Source organism: Dendropsophus ebraccatus, chromosome 1 (genome assembly GCF_027789765.1).
Source record: "Dendropsophus ebraccatus isolate aDenEbr1 chromosome 1, aDenEbr1.pat, whole genome shotgun sequence".
NCBI classification, from domain to species: Eukaryota; Metazoa; Chordata; class Amphibia; order Anura; family Hylidae; genus Dendropsophus; species Dendropsophus ebraccatus.
In genome coordinates this window covers 27,724,345-27,744,508 of record NC_091454.1, presented here as the reverse complement: position 1 = coordinate 27,744,508, position 20,164 = coordinate 27,724,345, and the positions used below count along the sequence as shown (strand labels likewise).

Genomic DNA, 20,164 nt, shown 5'->3' with positions numbered 1-20,164 from the left:
ATCCTTTATGCAGTAGTAAGTGCAGGGAAAAAAAGCAATTTTCCATATGTGTTGGTAGATTTATAGCAAATATACACTAAAAGCATGGCGTGGAGCTGTGAGGGACATCTTTCAGCATGACCATGATAGTTTTGCACAACTCTTGAAATACGTATGGTCATGCACTATGCGGCAAATTGATTTTTTTTTTCTCTTCGGCTCCCTTTGTCAAAATCTAAAACCCTAATTTTGTTTCAGAACTTGTTCTGCTCTATACATTATTCTTGTCCCTAGTGCAAACACTCAATTCACCACCTGCCAAGGAGGTTTATTGCTAAAGATTATATGGTTAACTCTCCCCAATAGGCTTCCTCCAGTAAAATGCTTTATGAAGCAGGTCCAAATTCTTTCATCCAATCCATTCAGAAGACTTTTTACTCCTAGATTGTTAAGAGCGGAGCACAAACTGCTCAAATTAAAGCAACGGAGTCATGCCAAGATCTCCCATAAATGTTCTCAAAAGCCGTACTAACATTTCAAGGGCAAGGCGAAGAAATAACTGTGCTCATAAGAATGTGAAATGATGGCTCGCCCCATTCGTATGCTCAAGCCCCCGTAGAGTTTACACCCTTGTCATTATATTAGGTATTATGTGCTGGCTTTGTGTTGCAGAAGAACTGTGCATTTTCATGAACTGGAAATCAATGCAAGTATTGGGATACACAGAGAAATAGAAAAAGAAGGAAAAATATTAGAAACTTACAGGCTTTTTATGTTGTCAGCCACTGAGGTCGCATACTGAGCATCAGTCTGCAAGAGAAAACACAAACACATAGATTTACATGAAGAAAATCTCACTGGGTATTGAAAATATTGTTAATGTAAGCCTCCTGTTCAACTATTCTCATATTATCATTCCTAAAGATGCCGAGAGCTCTGAAATAGTTTATATTTACGTGCTACTGTACTGACACAGCCGAGTGACTGTGTCAGTACAGTAGCGCAAAGATTTAAACAGTTTCAGAGCTTGATGTAGTGAGTTCTAAATTCCGCTCCATAGCACATCGTCCAGGCACGGACTGTAATTGCAGAACATGTGAGTACCCCCTTAACTTTATTTTAAATAATTAAAGTAACCATAATATGATGGAGGTGATAATACAGTCAGGGGGTATGTATTAGACATGCACACCCCTTAATGTACATCATTCACACCCATGACTGTATAATCACACCCATCCCTTGATATTCCCTCACATTATTGAAATGAAGTTCACGCCCATCTGACTATTTACAGAATTGTTCAACAAACTATAAATCTTATATCTCTGGAATGGGAGCGCATATCAAAATACACTGTATTCAAGACACCCTAAAATATTTAATTGCATACCATCTTAATTTTTTTTATTTTTTTTTTGGTGCAGGGGGGAGAGTTGGCTACAGATCCTCTTAAAAGTGACTATGTACCCACAATCTCCCTCCCCTACACCGCTTGTACCTTTGGATAGCTGCTTTTATATCCAAGATCTGTAGGGGGCCTATCAGCAGGTGATGCCGTTATTGTCCTAAAAAACAACTTTGAAACTTGCAGCCCTGTGTCAAATTTGCATGGCCTAGAATAACCTTGCCCTAGGCTTGCATTGCCTCTACGTCCCTCCTCCCTGCCCTCTTCATCATTAGGTATACCACAGGATTTCTCCTATTCATGAACACTGCACATGGGCCTTAACAATCCAGCACATATGCAGTTTTCAGACAAGTGATGAACAGGAGAAATCCTGGCTGGGCCATTCCTAAAGGTGAAGAAGGCGGGGAGGAGCGGAGAGGCGGTGCAAACCTAGGGCACGCACACTCTCGGCCACGCCAATTTGACACAGTAAAGTTATTAAAAGTAGTTTTATAGGACAATAACTGTATCACCTGCCGAACGAACCCCAGGACAGATCTTGGATTAAAAGCAACTATCCAATGGTACAAGCGGTTTGGGGGGAAGGGGGGTCACTTTAACACCGAGACCTAAAATGTAATGGGTAACCATGCTATTCTATCCTATAAATACACACGTTTCTTCCTAACACGGTAGCCAATGGCTGACAGATGTCACTGTGCGCCATTCTTCACAGACGCTGATTAAATGTATACATTATGAGCTTTACAACAGTGATGTATATGATAAATAGATGCCGCTATAGCCTACAGTTGACAGATGCGTTAAACTGATGGCTAACAATGACATCCATCACCCATAGGCTATAATAACATCCAGATATGTCATGAAATATCTCACGACTTATTTATTAAACAAATTCAGAACTAGTCAATGGGTGACAGATGCCACTGTTAGGCATCCATTTAACATAGATGGAAGGAGATTCCCCCATCATATATAGTGAATGCAAATAAAATACTAGCATTAGGAAGATCCCTTGAAAATAAGCCGATTATAAAGGATGGGGAACCTTCAGCCTTCTGAGGGTTCCCCATTCCTGCTATAGAGAGTCAGGAATAAAAGACTGAACCATGCTTTTTGATACCTTTAAGATAGACAAATTGAGGCCTGATCCTTTACGATTCATGATAAAATGGCGGGATAACTTAATTACAAAAGTTCTTGAATGTCATTTTCTTTACTTATTTGTGCCATCATCTGTTTTTTTTCAGTTGGCTTAAGTCTTTTTACTTTGAGGTCCTGCACCTTGTGTTATTTAATCAATAAAGAACACTTTTCTATTCTCTCTGTACGGGTGTTCCTATAATTTTAAGGTTGCTTAAAATAATGTTTTTTTTGTTATTTTTTTTTGGTTGTATTTACATGATTTGCAGCTCCCTGTAATGTCTATATGTCTAGCGTAAGTCTATTAACCACCCGTATTAGTATTTCAGAAGTAACGAGTTTTCACAAGATTTTTGCAGATGCTTTCAGTGTATTTATTGTGCAGAAAACAGTTCAACAGACCATCAAAGAACCCGACGTTTCGGTGCCACATGCAGGTGAAATATAGTGAATAAATAGTCCAACAACTATATACAATATTATACAATAATATACAGTAATGTATGTAGTAACAGATACTATACAGTATCAATGCATGGTAAAATTACTTAGAAATAAATCTGCTAGGAGATATATATATAGCATGGTAAAGACGAGTAACATCCATTTGGGTTATGTGGGCTGGCTTGTTCCAGACAGTTCATCAGGTGAGGTCATAGATGAGGCTATAAATAGACATACTGGTAAGTATATGCTGATAACATAATATGCATATAAGGTCTAAGGGAGCAACAAGGTAGTAGAGAGTTAAGGCCCTATTCCACGGAACGATTATCGTCCGTATTCGGCCGATATCGGCCGCTACAGGCGATAATCGTCCCGTGGAATAGAGTGCAACGATCAGCCGACATCGTTCATGCAGTCGCTTGTTTTTCAACATGTTGAAAAACAAGCGACTGATACAGCAACGATCTGCTGCCGTCGCTCCGTTGAATAGGAGCATCGGCAGCAGACGCTGCTGTATCCTATGGGCTGCGCGGTCGATCAGCGATCACCCGGGCAGCCCTACGCAGCTCCCCGCCGCCCCTCCCACACTCACCCGCTGGCTGCAGCCGCGTTGAATAGCGGCTGAGAGCACTCGTTTGCTCTTCTAGACGGCCCGTGGAATAGGGGCTTAAGTCCTAAATTGTCAGTCAGGATGGGAGGAGGGGTAATGGTAAGGGGCACATGCAAAGGACACACAAGAGGGACACATGAAAGACATACATCAGAATCTGATCATGATAACTACCTGTATGGTGAATGCACAATGGAATCCGGATGAATCCTTGTGGATGAGGATGTGTTGCTGTTAATAAAAATGGGTATGTAAAGGATATGTCATGGAGAGTTCCGGGGTGACATGCTAGTATTATATTGTGTAGATGATTACCTTTTTTTCAGCAGCGCTGAGCGTGGCTGGCGAGGTTGGATCGTGGCGTGTGCTGAGGTGCGCAGTTGCCCGGTATATAAGAGGTGTGTGGGCTGTCACATGTGCTGACGCCGGCGGCGTCATGGTGTATCATGTGGGCAGCAACCTGTGTGCGCAGCGCATCACATGTGCTGATGCCCATGGCGTCGTAGTGAAGGTATGGGCAGCGTGTGTCTTAATAGGTAACAGAAAGTGATGGTCCCAGCACTCCGTGTTAAAAATATACAAAAATCTTTATTTCATACCAAAGAGTAAAAACAGCTCATGTGCGGTAAACAGGTCAAACAAGAGGTGAGCTGACCACCACTATTTTTCTTCGTTATTTTTATAAAAATAGGTCCGGATCCTATTAAACAATCAACGATTTCTTGTTGGTCATTTAATCGTTGCCTGCTATTACATGAAACGATTATCGTTCAAATCCGAACGATTTAACGATTTTTCGAACGATAATTGCTCAGTGTAATACCAGCCTTACACTAGGAATTGATCCCACCCTAGTACCCTAAGAGCGCGCCCCGTCACCCCATTACTACTAAGTCTATGTCTAGTGATCCCCAGTTGCATGTTGTAAACCTTCATCCACCCCATCATCATTCAGTTTATGTCATGTATTGGGAAATTCCTGCCCTGTCCGCGTTGAAGAATGAACATGTTCATTCTTCAGCGTGGACAGGGCAGGAGCGCGCGCCTCCCATAGACTCCCATTATGAGCGGGAGGCTAACGGCATTCCGCTAGTTTTGCTCAGTGGGAACGGGGCCTTACAGGGGATATCCTGGAATACAAAAAACATGGCTCTATACACTTTAAAGGAGGCCTGTCAGCCCTGGCTGCCGGGGTGAAGCCCACCTGACCCCCCGGTGGAGCCCTTTATACTTACCCCTTTCTCGAAGTCCCGGTCCCGAATCCCGTACCGCCGCCAAGAAATCCCTGTCGGAAGGCGTGCGCACGCTCATCAGAGATGAGTCCAACGCCCATAGAGAATGACTGCTCCAGGGGCTCCATAAAGTAGGACAAGAGGCGTGCTGTCTCTGGATGAAAGCGGACATATTTTTCCAAGCCTGGACAACCCCTTTAAGAAAGGAAACTGCTATAGGAGACTTTCTACAATTTTAGCATTCTTGGATCTCCCTTTATTTCTCTTCTTTAAAAAAAAAAAAAAAAGACTGTTACCAAATGAATGTCTTGTCAAGTAGTTGGTATACAACGTATTAGGAAAGCAGAAGCCAGCAGAGCCCTACAGTCAGCCAGAGGGCCCAGCAGCTCCGAAGAGCCAAAGGGGTTCTTTGGGACAAATGAAAAGTGGGGTCATTGACTGGAGGAGTCAAAGGAGCCGATTATTTTCATCTCCACTAACATCTTCTGACAGCAGGCTTGCCTATTGGCAGTCCGTTGGACATTAAGAGGCATCAAAAGACCCAGCCAGAGACCCTCTCATTGCCAACCAACCCCTAAAACTTCAACACCCATTAAAGCAATGAATACTAAAAGTGGACAGACTCCACCACCGCATAGAAAATAAAGCTCTGTCACCTCGGTAGATAAATTGGCTTCTGAAATTCTATTTATTTTTTTGATCTCTGGCAAACAGAGCATCTTAAATTCAGAGATACATATCAATCATAGCCGGCGTCTGCCAGGAAAACAATATTCTACTGAAGAGAGAGGGGAAAAAAGTGGAAATAAATAGAAACGTGCCAACAAAAAAAAAAAAAAAAAATACTGACACATATTGCTAAAGACAGGAAAAATGCTTCTTGTTCCAACTTGAGCTTCGGCAACGTCTCGGAAGCCGAGGAGAATTTACTGCCGTACTGATAGGGGAATGCCCAAAATACTTCAGCCCTATGATGTGTTTGCACAGCTCTATTTACAAAGAGGAAATACAGGAATGCTTCCATTAATCATGAAACGGCGGCTACGTCGGGTTGTCGTTCCGAAGCGACATCTTTAAGTTGTGCGTTACCTTAGAAGTCGTACATCTGAGAATAGGCACTTCAAACACAAGGAGGCATTAACCTCGCTTTAACAGGGTGCTGCAAATACCATCCTGCGGCATAGATTAGATTGCCATTAAAAATGACACATCCCGACAACAAAAAGCCTTTTGGGACAAACTCTCTTCAGTGTTTTACAAAAGAAGAAGATCAAGATGAATGACTTAAAAAACATATTACTGCGGTGAGAATAGAATATAAAGAAAAGCTTGTGCGGGTAGGAGCGGTTCAAGAGCCTCAATTGTGGCCACAAACAATAGGTAACATGAATGGGACGAGCTGAGATACAGGATTGACCAGTGATTGGCTGAGCGGCCTGTCAGTTTACGGCAGGCGGCGTTAGAAGCAGCCGGTGGGGAAAAGCCAGGAGAACACCGGGGAGCCTGGACAGGTAAGTATAATCTTTATTATTTAACTTTATCCTGTCATCAGCCGTGCATCACTATCAGACGTAGAGATACACGGCCGATGATTTTTAAACATGTTAAAAGACAACAATCAGCCAATAAAATTCTTTTTGGTTGAATGTTGGGGGAGATTTATTAAACATGGTGTAAAGTGAAACTGGCTCAGTTGCCCCTAGCAACCAATCAGATTCCACCTTTCATTTTCCAAAGAGTCTGTGAGGAATGAAAAGTGGAATCTGATTGGTTGCTAGGGGCAACTGAGCCAATGTCACTTTACATCATGTTTGATTAATCTCCCCCGTTTTCTTTATTACACAAAATAATATATGCCAGAATCACCCTGATTTGGCAGATAATCGCGTCATGTAACACGGCCCTTAGGGTATATTCACATGTACTTAATCTGCTGCAGATTTCATGTTACAGACTTTGCTTAGTAGATGTGATACAGCGGGTTTCAGCTAATTATTTAGATGGATTGAATTTGTCATTGCTATCACATTGGAAACTGACACACAGAGTCCCTTGCACGGAAAGCACACACATCTTCAGAAGTTATCCAGTGAAAATCTTTTTCTTTCAAATCAACTGGTGCCGGAAAGTTATATAGATTTGTAATTTACTTCTATTTCAAGTCTTCCCACACTTATCAGCTGCTGTATGTCCAGCAGGAAGTGGTGTATTCTTTCCAGTCTGACACAGTGCTCTCTGTTGCCACCTCTGTCCATGTCAGGAACTGTCCAGAGTAGGAGAGGTTTTCTATGGGGATTTGCTGCTGTTCTGTCAACTTATGAATAGCTGCACTATATCACATGACGTTTAGCAGCCATGCAGATGTAAATGTACAAATATACAAGAGAGACACATATCTATAAATGTAGCCATGGCAATGAGAATGACACCGCTGCCTGCACTCAGACAACTTTAATATGGGGTACAAGAGGAATAGAATTTATATTAAATAGTGGCTATTTATGGTCGAAAAGCCTTATTTTAAAAGAGAAGTAGAACCTCTTTATGTGTGTATTTTCACCAAGGACATTACAGGGTTTTTCTCAGAATAATGTATTGATGACCTATACTCAGAATAGGTTATCCATATCAGACAGGTGAGGTGCCGACCACATGACACAAATAAGCTGTTTCCCTGAGCCACCTACACACACAGTGAAATAGAGCTGGAAAGAGACAGCGCCATACATTGGCTAGTGGTCATGCTGGGTTACTGCAGCTTAGTTCTCATTTACTTAAAGGGGTGAAAATAATTTTATATCAACTTGCGTCAGAAAGTTATACAAATTTGGAATTTACTTCTATTAAAAATTCTCCAGTCTTTTAATATTTATCAGCTGCTGTATGGCCTGCAGTGTATTCTTTCCAGTCTGACACAGTGCTCTCTGCTGCCACCTCCGTCTATGACTGGAACTGTCCAGAGTAGTAGCAAATCCCCATAGAGAACCTCTCCTGCTCTGGACAGTTCCTGTCATGGACAGAGATGGCAGCAGAGAGCACTGAGTCAGACTGGAAAGAATACAATACTTCCTGCAGGACAATCTTGTATCTGCCCATGTTATAACAGCCAACGATCAAATGACGAACATAAAGTCGTTGATCTTTGTCTTTCAACATGTTATAAAAATATTGTTGGTAGTTCGCCGATCATTCGCATATCAGTTCGTCTAATAGGTTGTATACAGACAAAACATGTTGTGTGGGTGGTCCTGAGGAACGATTAAGGACCATATAACCCCACAAAAATGATCGTTCATAACAGCAATCGGTGAATGTAATAATGTCAGGATCGATCACTACTAAAATTGTTAGTTATCAATAGCGTTCGATCGTTGTATCGAACCTTTACACGATAATCGTGTGTGTAATAGGGTCTTTACTACCAGTTCTCCAGCCATTGCCTGTCTGTAAGATAAAGTGGCTTGCCACAGACATCCAGTTTTTTAGACTATAAAATATATGGTGTTATATGATATGCTGTTGGGATTTCCAGTATTGCTTGGTCATACTAAAGTCGATGGGTTCTATCAGGAATGGTTTGGATCTATCAGTACATTGATCAGTCACTGCAGTCATGGTTCCGTCATTAATAGAAACCATGATGTTTCATCGTACAACCATGCATCATGGTGTATAACAATCAGATCAATACACAATTATTGTCAGACTAGAATGGATGAAAGAATAAGCAACAATAAAGGGCATTATTGATGGCCTGACTGGTGGAGGTCTGACATCCTGCACCCCTGCCATTTGGCTGAGCCACAGCGCCTGGAAGTAGACAGCTTGTGTTGGGTTACTGCAGCTGAGCTCCTACTGAACTGACTGGTTACTTTTAGATGGTTTTTTATTACGTATTGATTTATGCAGAATTTGGAGCAACATGGTGTAACATGGAGCCCTAAGGCCTCAATAAAGAATATTTCTATCACATGGTGGCCGTGTCACAATTGGCTCTCAGATAATGCCAGTCATGGATTAATGTGGCAACTTGGGCGTCTCTGACTGATGGAAGATATTTGGGGTTTAGACATGCCAGTATTTGTGAAATAGCCATACTTGTTGGCTGCTCCCACACTATGGTCTTAGGAGTGAACCAAAACTGGATGAACCACGGACAGACACCCAACAGAGGACCACATAGCGGCAGTTCATATATAGTTGATCCCAGAGTGGCACATTTGGTATCTCAGAATCTACATACTATGGTGGAGTGATTCAACTGGCAGTACAACAAGCAGGCAAGACAAATTTCTACATGCTACACGTCAAATAGGGTTCAATGGCTTAAGACTTACAAGGGTGCTCCTTAAAACGCTGCAGTATTTTAAATAATACCTTATTTACCCAAAGAAAGACTTCAATGGACCTTGAACACATGGCAGGTGGTCACCTGGAGTGACAGGCTCCATTTTCTGCTGAACTATACAAATGGCTGGTTTTGCATCTGGTGCAAACAGTATGACGCTATGTTCACACGTCGTAAGAGACCGGCCATTCCGTGACTCGGCCGGGTCACGGAACAGCCGGTCTCAGAGTTCTGATGTAGGCACATCCGTGCGCGCCTGCATCAGAACTCCCCACAGCACACTATGGGGCGCTCGCTCCACAGTGTGCACTGACACAGTTTTCTATGGCTGCTATACACTGAACAGTGGCCGCAGAAAACTGACATGTCAGTTGTTTGCGGCGCCGCTAGGGATCCCGGCCGGAGCGTATACTATGTATATACTCTCCGGCTGGGATCCCATAAACAGCAATGCAACGTATATTATTGTAATAATCACAACCGTTGTACAATAGCGGTGATTTTACAAAACTATACGTTGTGTAAACATAGCCTGAAGTTGTATGCCATGTGTGCTCACCAGGCTGACCATTGGTCATCATACCACCACCCTCGAATAGATAACACAATAAGGACCTGTAAGCGGATCTTCTCCACCCATATCTCCAGGTGGTCTTCCACAATCACAGTGCCATCTATCAGCGGGACAATGCTCTGCTTGGATCACTAGGAGGAACGCAATAGTGAAATCTACATGCCACTAAATATGTTTAGGATATGCTACTACAAGCTGTGAGATCTGTTCCCATTCCTTCAAAAAAATATGATGTAGCTACTACGGTGGGCATAGGTCGAGGAGAGTATGGGGGATGTTTGGCAAGCTTTGGCTGTCCAGGTATGATGGGATTTGTAGTTTTGCAGCAGCTGGAGGGCCAAAGTTTCCCTATCCCTGCACAAAAAGGTGGACTAAGGGTACTATTACACAAAGCCATTTTTTGACAATTAAAGATCTCAAACGATCACTATGGCGAATGACCGGAAATCGTTCTCCCAAGTACACGGAACGATGATCGTTACTTATGATCGTTCTTGCGGTCGTTTTGTCATCGCTATTGTGTTTGTCGCTACTGCAAACGACGTCTTATTACATGCAAACGATCAACAATAAAAATAGGTCCAAATTCTATCAAACGACCAACAATTTCTCGTAATTGGTGTCTATAGGGCAGAGGGGGCTGTTACTCTTTAGGACCTTCCTAAAGAGCAGGTAAACCAATGCATTTTATTTATAGCTAGACAGTGGATCGTACTGTTTTATATGGGAGAAAAAAAACTGCTGAACGTTCAAGGGTAAGTCTTCTTCTACTCTAGGTAATCGCAGGATGATTAGTCAGCATACAACCTCACTGCATCTCTCCTGGTTGAAGTAACATTACTGTGACGTTGAACTGGATCTGACATGATATTTTCTGCTACAGAAGCATTTTCTGCCGAACTCTCTCACTGCCTCATAAATGCAATTACCACATAGCAGGGCGCAGGCAGACGAAGTTGGCGGGAGAGGAAAAACTAACCGTAAATACATTCCATCGGCCTGTAACGGGAGGCTGAGGTTGATTAATTCTCAGGAGCTCGCCTTCCCTGATCTCTTATCTCACAATTCATAATTGGTTATCTGCTGAAGGACACAGGGGGGAAGTTACGGGAAAAAAATGAGCAGCCTACTAAAGGTAAGGAGAATACATTGCAAATGAACACTATGCCCAGAAAATATATACATTTACATACGCACACAATTTCCTTTTCTCCTATTTATTGATATTGTAATTAAAACTGAGAAATAGATGAATAAATCTGCTGTGTGAGTCCCATAAGCTCAGCCATACCCTCCCTCCTCTTCTATCTGTCTGCAGCAGGAGCCTCCCCCCTCTGTCCTGTTTGGAGATGTAGAAATAGAAGGTTAAAGTGTAACTACCATTTTTAAAAACTTCTCTGAAATGTCTTAGCAACATGTTGAAAGTGCATAGTCGGGGTCTGGCTGCTGAGAACCCTGCCGATTGCTAGAACAAAGGGGGGGGGAGCGCGCGCTCTGCCCCTTCATATGCGCAACAGGGAGGTGAATTCCATAGCAGAGATGAAGGGGCAGAGCGCGTGCTCCCACCCCTTTGTTCTAGGTGACAACCAGTTTTTGTTCACAACCCAAGGAGACCTTAAGGAAAAGGAAGAGTAGCTGCCATAGGTAGAGGAGGAAGTGAAGAAAGGAAGCAGTACTGCTGTGTTCAGTGTGGGTTGGGTTATACAGCTGGAGCAGTATGTATTGGTGCAGTGGATTGTTGGGTTATACAGGTGGCTCAGTGTGATATTGGGTTATTCAAGTGGACAGGTATGTATTGGTGCAGTGTGGTGTTGGATTACGCAGGTGGAGCAATATGTATTGGTGTAATGTGGTGATGGATTATAAAGGTGGAGCAGTATTTATTTCTGCACTGTGTTGCTGATTTGGTGCTGCTCTGGGATATTATGTGCACTAAATGGCTTCTCTAGTAGTATGTGTTTGTTATTGAGGCCCCATCATCAACCAGGATTGCCTGGTGTGGCCTGTGAACAAAAAGTTTGAGAAGCCCTGGTGTATACCATCTAACTTATACTGTATATCCCAACAGCTATAGGTAACCTGAGAAATATATCCTGCAAGCTATAGTTTGTCATTTGGGTGTGTGTGTGTGGCTCAACAACTACTACTTTACTGAGTCAAATCAAAACTCCAGACATATTACACAAAACAGCACTAACAGGTTGATCACACCCTTAAACATCAATGTAATAAAAAAAAAAAGTTATTAGCTTCCCAGTGTGAGTACAATTCTACATTGTGAAGGGACAAAGTATCAATGAAAATCAAAGTAGGCAGATACCGGAGATTACACCTTTCATTTTAATTCTTTAGGCTTCGTTCACATCTGCGTAGGAGGTAGTGTGAAGCCTGATCAAGGTTTCTGTCTGGCGTCATTTAACAGGATTTGAGTGGACAAAAAAATCTTCTTGTCCAGGTTTTTTTTTTTTTTTACAGTATAGTCGGCACTGGTGCGGTCCTTTTTTCTTTTTTTTTTAAACGCTGCCCAGTTCCCGTGCTGGGCGCTGTTCTTTTGCTGTGCACTGGCTCTATGCACTTGGGGCGGAGCTAGGACCGTGCCACTGGGATCCCCGCACCAGCTTAGATCTGCTAATGTAAGTAAAGAAAAAAAAAAGAACAAGTGGTGTACCTAATGGTACATTCGCTTTAATACTCATGAAGGATATAAACTCATAAATTTTACAGTATGCAATAAAGTAAAGTAAAATACCCCATATACTTGATACAGAGAAGGGCTATACCAGGTATCTGGGGCACTAGGCAATAATTCTGCAGCCCCAGAAGCCCTCTTTGGAGACGGGGGACTTGGGTAATTGCCCAGTTTCCCCCTTAAAGTCATCTCTGATCCACCCCTGATGCTTTACTTTTATGTCTCCTTGTACAGTCCATTACACAGTGATCATTTAACCAGTGTTTACTGTGTTTTACCACCTCCATAAGCTGCTTTTGTTTCTTTTCAGGAGTCACCACTCAAGGTAACAGACATCCTCAAGAAGCCAATGTACAGTACGTCTCGGAGCTACGCAAATAAAGTCTTTTACTATTTAATTCAGGTATAAATATAGCTTTGTTCTTCCGAGCATTCATGAACACACCACAATATATATATATGCATGTAAACAAATGAGGACTGTCTTTCATGGATAACATTTCTGCTGAATAAAACCACTGTACTGTGAGAGATGCTGGTTAATATAGTTAGGAGACTATCACAGGCGGCCAGTCAACGCATGAAGACTGGTCCACTACCAGTTGGACGACTTTATTGTAAATCCATAGTAAAGCCGTATTACAAGGGGCGATGTGGCGAGCAAGCGAGCGCCAACCTGTCGTCAGGTCTGCACTCGCTTACTCCTCGTTCCCTCGACCACTGCCGGGGCGGGGGGGGGGGGGCTGCCCGGGCAATTGTCAGATCGGACAGCCCATAGGAGACGGCGGCGGTCTGCTACCACCACTCCTATTGTATGGAGCGACGGCAGCAGATCGTTGCCAGGTGAATTGTTGGCATTTCAGTCTGTTGAAAGCCAACGGTCAGCCGACATCGTGCATGTCAGTTAATTGTTAACTTCTATTACACAAAACGATTATCGGCCGAATGCGGTCGTGTATAAGGGCCTGGTCATTACCCGATCATTGCCTTGTTCTCTCTTACAGCGCCATCCTCAGGAAGCAGGCTGTCACCTCTCCTTGCGCATAATATTTCTGGGAGATTTCTTCAAGTAGCCCTGGAGTGAGGTTACCCGTATGTGAATGATGTGAGCGTTCTGGCTGGCTTCACTACATTAGCTACAGTGGAAATGAGTATTGAAGGACACTGCGGTAGATACCTCTGCGATCAGAACCACGATCACACAGTCCTCCTTCTCTTGTTGGTTCAGTTCAGATATCAATGAGTTGAGGGTGTCTGTCAGGTAGGAGTGAACTTCTCTCTTCACGCTGGGGATCCCCATTACTATAGACACTGCGAAAGTGACACATAGGTTAGGAACAAACAAGACAGACGTTACCCATGACCAATAAGACAATAAAAGAGCAAAGATCTAAATGGCTTTTAGGTCTTTAACCATCTGGTCCCATTCTGCAAACTAAAAGACTCTAAGATACAAGCTCATCTTCCTCAGCCTCTTACCACATCTACCCAGATTTGAGCAGTCAGGATAAATGCCTAAGAAAATATAGAGACCAGCGATGTATTACATATATGCATTGGCTGTTTAACACACCTTATGTAACTCCCATAGAGGTTAATGGGAGCTGTGCAAATGGTGTTGAAACACCAGATAGGCTGCTTAGATGACTCCCAAACCACTCTGCTGTTCTTGCCTTCCTAACTACCTCTGGTTGCCACAAGGGGGCAAAGCCGAGAGCAACCTCATTCTGAGAGGTGGGAGCCACGTCCATCACATGGGATACCCTGTCACTGAGATGAAAATAAACCCTTAGGGTGCGTTCACATGTACACTATATGCAGCAGATTTGATGGCCCAGATTAGATTCAAAGCAAATCTGCTGCATATAGTGTACATGTGAAGCTACCCTTAAAGGGTTACTCCACCAAAAAAAAAAAAAGTTTACTTTCAAATCAACTGGTTTCAGAAAGTGCCAGAAATTTGTAAATTACATCTATTTAAAAATCTCAAGTCTTCCAGTACTTATCAACTGCTGTATGTCCTGCAGGAAGTGGTGTTTTCTTTACAGTGTGATACAGTGCTCTCTGCTGCCACCTCTGTCCGAGACAGGAACTGTCCAGAGCAGCAGTAAATCCCCATAGAAAAACTCTTCTTTTCCTGTCTCGGACAGGGGTGGCAGCAGAGAGCACTGTGTCAGACTGAAAAGAAAACCCCACTTCCTGCAGGACATACAGCAGCTGATAAGTACTAAAAGACTTGAGATTTTTAAACTGAAGTAAATTACAAATCTATATAACTTTCTGAAACCAGTTCATTTGAAAGGAAAACATTTTCGCTGGATAACCCCTTTAAGGAGAAAATAAGGAGGTCTCCTGAATATATATACTATTCCTATAGACATGGACTTCTTATGTTGTTATATTCCTCAGTTATTCCTCCTGAAAATACATAGACGACTGGGTGCTACCATTTCCCTTGCTCATGGGGTGTTTTTAACTATGCTGGGACTCATCCTGCGACCAGAATCAATCGTCAATTTCCAGGACGGATAACAGAGAAGTAAAGCCCCTATTCCACGGGTCGTTTAAAGGAGCAATATCGTTCGTATTCGGCCGATATCGGCCGCTACGAACGATAATCGTCCGGTGGAATAGAGTATAAGACGTACCAGGGAAACCTGGTCAGACAGGAAGCCTTCACTAAATTACATAAGTCAGCAGAACTGACAGCAACTCTGTAAGGAATCCTCCAAACAACCAGAAAGTTACAAAAACATTTTCATAAATAACTATGAATAAAATATAAGGTTCCTTCACTCCACAGTAATCTCTATTCAGCTGTGTTCATATTGCACTGGTAAAGGTGAGGTGAATATGTAGAAGAAAACGGAACCCCATTGTCTTGACAAGCGGGCATCCCAAAAATGAAATCCCACAGCCAATCGGACATTTATGGCCCATACATTATCAATATGCTATGCACGACTCAGATGGGCTGTGACCCTTGGTAGCTGTACTGCCTGAGATAGTAGACTACAGAAGTTTATACACCCCCACTCTACACAATGCATAGTGCTGGATTAGGCTAGGGTCATACTGCGTATTTGTAGTCCGTTTAACGTATACGTTTTATTTAAAAAAAAAAAAAAAACTTCCATAATAAAAAAAGGATCAAAATGGATCTTTTTTGTTTTTTTAGCACACACAAAAACTATTTTATTTTATTTTTTTTTTAAATCATCTGGTCAGAAAGTTATACAGATTTGTAATTTACTTCTATTTAAACAATCTCAAGTCTACCAGAACTTATCAGTTGCTGTATGTCCTGCAGGAAGTGGTGAATGCTTTCCAATCTGACTCAGTGCTCTCTGCTGCCACCTCTGTACCTGTTAGGAACTGTCCAGAGCAGGAGCAAAACCCCATAGAAACCTCTCCTGCTCTGGACAGTTCCTGGCAGGGACAGAGGTGGCAGCAGAGAGCACTGTATCAGACTGGTAAGAATACACCACTTCCTCCAGAACATACAGCAGCTGAGGTACATACTGCTTGAGATTTTGACTTGAGATTTTTAAATAGAAGTAAATTACTAATCTATATAACTTTCTGACACCAGTTGATCTGAAAAAAAAATTAAATAAAAAAATAATAATTTGCCCGAATTTCCCTTTAAATAGAAACTGCAGTCTCAACAAACTTTGGCAATATATCTTATCAGAGAAAACTACCTATTTTATAAGGCTCTGTTACTGCACACCTCCTCCCTCCTTCTAAACTCATCATTCACTCAAAACAGCTTAAGTCTGTCTGGAGATGAATTGGCTCGATAATCAGGTTCCAGCTGTTCACAGAAGGGGGAGTGGCTTGAGAGATACAGAGGAGGAGTGGTTTCTGTTCACAGAAGAGGGAGTGGCTTGAGACAGTGGCGCAAGGTGAGACACACAAAGACTGGAGATTGTAATGAGTATTAGATCTCTTCCTTGTGCTGGATTCACAGCTTACACTGTTCAGTACTGCTCAATAGTGTTCTCCATGCTGCTGCTTCTTAGGTTATGCCACAGAGATAGGGGGCAGCAGGATTCTCTTGTACGTAGAGTATGAGAGACATTATAGCAGCTAGTCTCCACCCACTAACTAAGGGACAACTATAGTTATTAGATATGAAGCCTGCAGGGGAGAACTCCGGTAAAAAAAAAACATTACATAATGGCCAGAATACTGCTGCTCCTCATGTACACACATGACTATACTGAAAGGCTACCTTAAAGGGACTCTGTCAGCAGGCTTCTGTTGTCCTATCTCAGGGTAGCATAAACTAGTGACAGAGAAGCTGAACAGAATGATGTATCACTTACATTGATCTGTGCAGCTGATCCAGAGATATCTTCCTGAATAACATGGACAATAAGTAGTCCTCTCCATTATGTGCATGAGCCCAGTAGTCCTGGATATTCATGAGAAGCAGAAAACTCCACCCACCAGCTGCTGATTGGCAGTTATCTATCCATGCTGGGTATAGGCAGTCAACTGTCAATCAGCAGCTGGAGGGCGGGGGGAGGGGTGTGGCAAGAATTCTATTCTCCTGCATATTAGGAGAAAGGCTGCACAGAATGATGTAAGTAATACACCGATCTGTTCAGTATTTCTGTCACTAGTTTATGCTGCCCTCATTTAAGATGGAATAAACGTAGTGACAGATTCCCTTTGAATAACAGGTACAATGTTTGGTCTGACAAGAGATAAGGAACATTCACATTTACCTCCAGTCCTCCCTTGACCCACGTGTATTGCTGGCTGTAAGCTGTTCTCCTTGGACAGAAGATGGGGTAGGTGGTGGAAGATGGTGGGTAGATGTAGCACATTCTTGTTCGTGATATTCCACAGTTTCAGCTTGGTTTCATCTAGAATAGGAAAAAACAAGATAAATGTAATCTGAGAATCTGAACTTTTAAAAACACCATTAAGCAGCCTGGAGCGGATTGAGCAGGTAGCCGCTGTGCACACAATGCAATTCATTTGTAGCGGACCCCTGATTGATGAGACCGGCTCCATGCAGTGAGGAACAATCATTAGTCCAATTTGGTGCTGAGAAAAACAAGGTGTTTTGCCCAAAAAAACGGAGAACTTTCTGGGGAGGGCGGATAGCATGAATCTATTCGGAGGGAAACAATGGCATTACATCAACGACACCAGCAAGATGATGAGCTCTATCAATGCAGTTGGTGGGCTGACTCACATTACAAGCAATTTTGTTTCTACTATTACTTAAAGCGGGGTATAACTATGTGTGAGCCGGGATCTACCGGGCATTATATCCGCTGATACCACTTTACCTTTTGCTTAATCGCTGCTCAGTTACTAATGGCTGATCCTGAGGATTATAAACTTATAGCGTCTCATTTGCTGTGGATGTAAGGCTTGAAATTTCATATCCTCTATAAGACTGATGAATTCTTATATTAAGTAATTCTTGTTGTGATACGTTCATAATGAGGATTTGCATTCTTCGGAGATTAGTTTCAGTATAAATGGCAGCGATGTGTGCGGATATCATTGCGATCTATGACTGAGACCGCCCTAATCTGTAAAGCTGGTCGTGCATGTTAAAGGGAAACATGACCAAACCTGACGCTATCCTTAGTAGATCCCACAGAGGCAAGGTAGGCAGCTGCTATGGGCCCCAGGGAGGGGGGCCCAGTGTCTTTCTGTTTAACCCCTTATGTACTGCAGTGTATAGATGACCTAGAGTTCACTTACACGCCGCAACACAAAAAAAAAGGATTAATAGGCAGAGGACAAGGAGATCTCTGCTTCACTGCTCTGATAACCCCTGACCTCTGTTCTCCGGCTGCTGCAATCAAGTAGGTAAATGTGCAGAGCTCTATCCAAAGGTCAAGGGTTATCAGTGCAGGAGCAGTGAAACAGAGATCTCCTTGTCTTCCTTTTTAAAAAATTTTTTTGTGAGGCAGCATGTAAGAGAACTTTGGGTCACTCACACACTGCAGTACATGAGGGGTTAAGCAGAAGGTCTGCTCCTGCTCCTACAGTATGTATTTAACCATAAGGGCTCCTAATGGCCCTTATAGTTTAAATACAGTAGACTGACAGAACAAGTAGCCATTGGCTCTCTGCTCGGTCAGTAACTTTTGTAGCTGCAGGCAGGATTCCGCCTCTGGTCACAAGAGATTTAATTTCCTGGCCACATTACCGAGCCTGTAAGGGGCCCCCTTCCCTTTGCAAAACATATATATTATATATAAATATATATATATATATATATATATATATATATATTATATATGGCTTTATGTTTTGCAAAGGGAAGGGGGCCCCTTACAGTTTTTTGCTACGGGGCCCCATGAATCCTAGCTACTCCCCTGATTAGGGGTCCTGGTGGTCGGACCCCGGCAATGAGCTCATCATCTCCTATCCTATAACAAGCTGAGATAGGAATACCCCTTTTAAGGTGACCCTACACATTGGCTAGCTATTGGCTGAACATTCATTCATCCCAATTTTCCTATACATATGAAAGCTTGGCACAATCAAACCTTCAGGTGGTCTCAATGGTAAGACTTTGCCAAGCAGTTCTGGCTGCTGCTGATCGCTCTGAAAAAGGATCGGGCAGTTGAAATCTAATGTATTGGATGCTGGACATCTGCCGACAGGATCGGCCAACTTCTGGCTATAGTGTATGAGGACCTTCAACCCAAGCCAAGTGTGCATGTTTAAGATGGACTTGGCAAAAAGAGCTGTCAGACATATGGCTGGCTTAAAGGGGTTATCCAGTGTTACAAAACTGATAGCTCCAAAATTGAGTAAGTTATAAACAGGATCTCTCTACCAGGGGTGCAGCGGTACACATACTCTTCTATATCTGATAATAATACTTCAATCACATGACATGAAGATAGGGTGAAATTCCCAAAGATGTAATGTGTAAGTACAACATGGAGGAGTATGGACAATGATGCACCATGGGATGGAGGGCCTGTTCATCCAGTTGCAGCCCCAGCTGGATTCTGCACCTTGTTCCATTACCTTGTCCATTGGGACGTGAGATGACCTGACCCAGGGAAGCAGCAGATCCACAAATTATACAAGTTATCAGCAGAGCTGTGCCCATCTATAGCAGAACACAAGCCCAGCAGCTTCTTCCTAGTTCCTGGTGGGAGGGGCTTCTAGTTAAGTCAGTGGAGAGAGACAGAGAGCCCAGTTCCTGCTGCAGTGAAGCCAGGGCCTGGCTTAGGCCAAGACCCTTGTCAGGGACAAAGATACCTATTCTTTTATGTTAGTGACTACCGCTAGCATGCAGTGCAAAAGAACCTTAGGAGGGAGTCATGTCGTCTGAGAAAAACCTTGTCCAAGCCAGGGATATACATAGGGCAGTCACCTGGAGTTAGGTACTGACGTACGGACGACTAGCGTTAAGGAAGCTGATGTGTCCTACTGCAACTGCTCAATGGCTCTTCTGGGAAGTCTCAGAAAGTCTGCTCAAACCAGTGCAGGGTCCTGGGACTTTGTACTACCCTATCAGGACGGGAAGCAGACAGTGTAGAGCGAAAGGTGGTCACATTAGCAAATATATACGTATTACAAATATCTTCTTCTACTTCTGTACTCCACTACGCTATGCTTGCAGAGTACATTGCTACATTAAACAGGGCCCTCAAGGCGCTTCTCTACTCTACCCTTTTGTTACAACTCTTGCTACTACCTCCTGCCTGCACCTGCAGTTCCCAAAGTGTATTC

At 42.9% G+C, this 20,164-nt stretch overlaps 1 protein-coding gene across 2 annotated transcripts in view; it reads right to left on the bottom strand.

Annotated features, from left to right (window-relative positions):
* MGAT4B (alpha-1,3-mannosyl-glycoprotein 4-beta-N-acetylglucosaminyltransferase B) overlaps positions 1–20,164 on the bottom strand; it is a 283,704-nt gene that overhangs the window by 90,018 nt on the left and 173,522 nt on the right. For both annotated transcript variants that reach the window (XM_069969165.1, XM_069969166.1), the window contains exons 3-5: positions 17,173–17,313; positions 13,614–13,747; positions 743–789 (exon numbers count right to left, since the gene is read on the bottom strand). In XM_069969165.1, the coding sequence (XP_069825266.1) occupies positions 743–789; positions 13,614–13,747; positions 17,173–17,313 (322 nt within the window). The remainder of the gene's footprint in view (positions 1–742; positions 790–13,613; positions 13,748–17,172; positions 17,314–20,164) is intronic.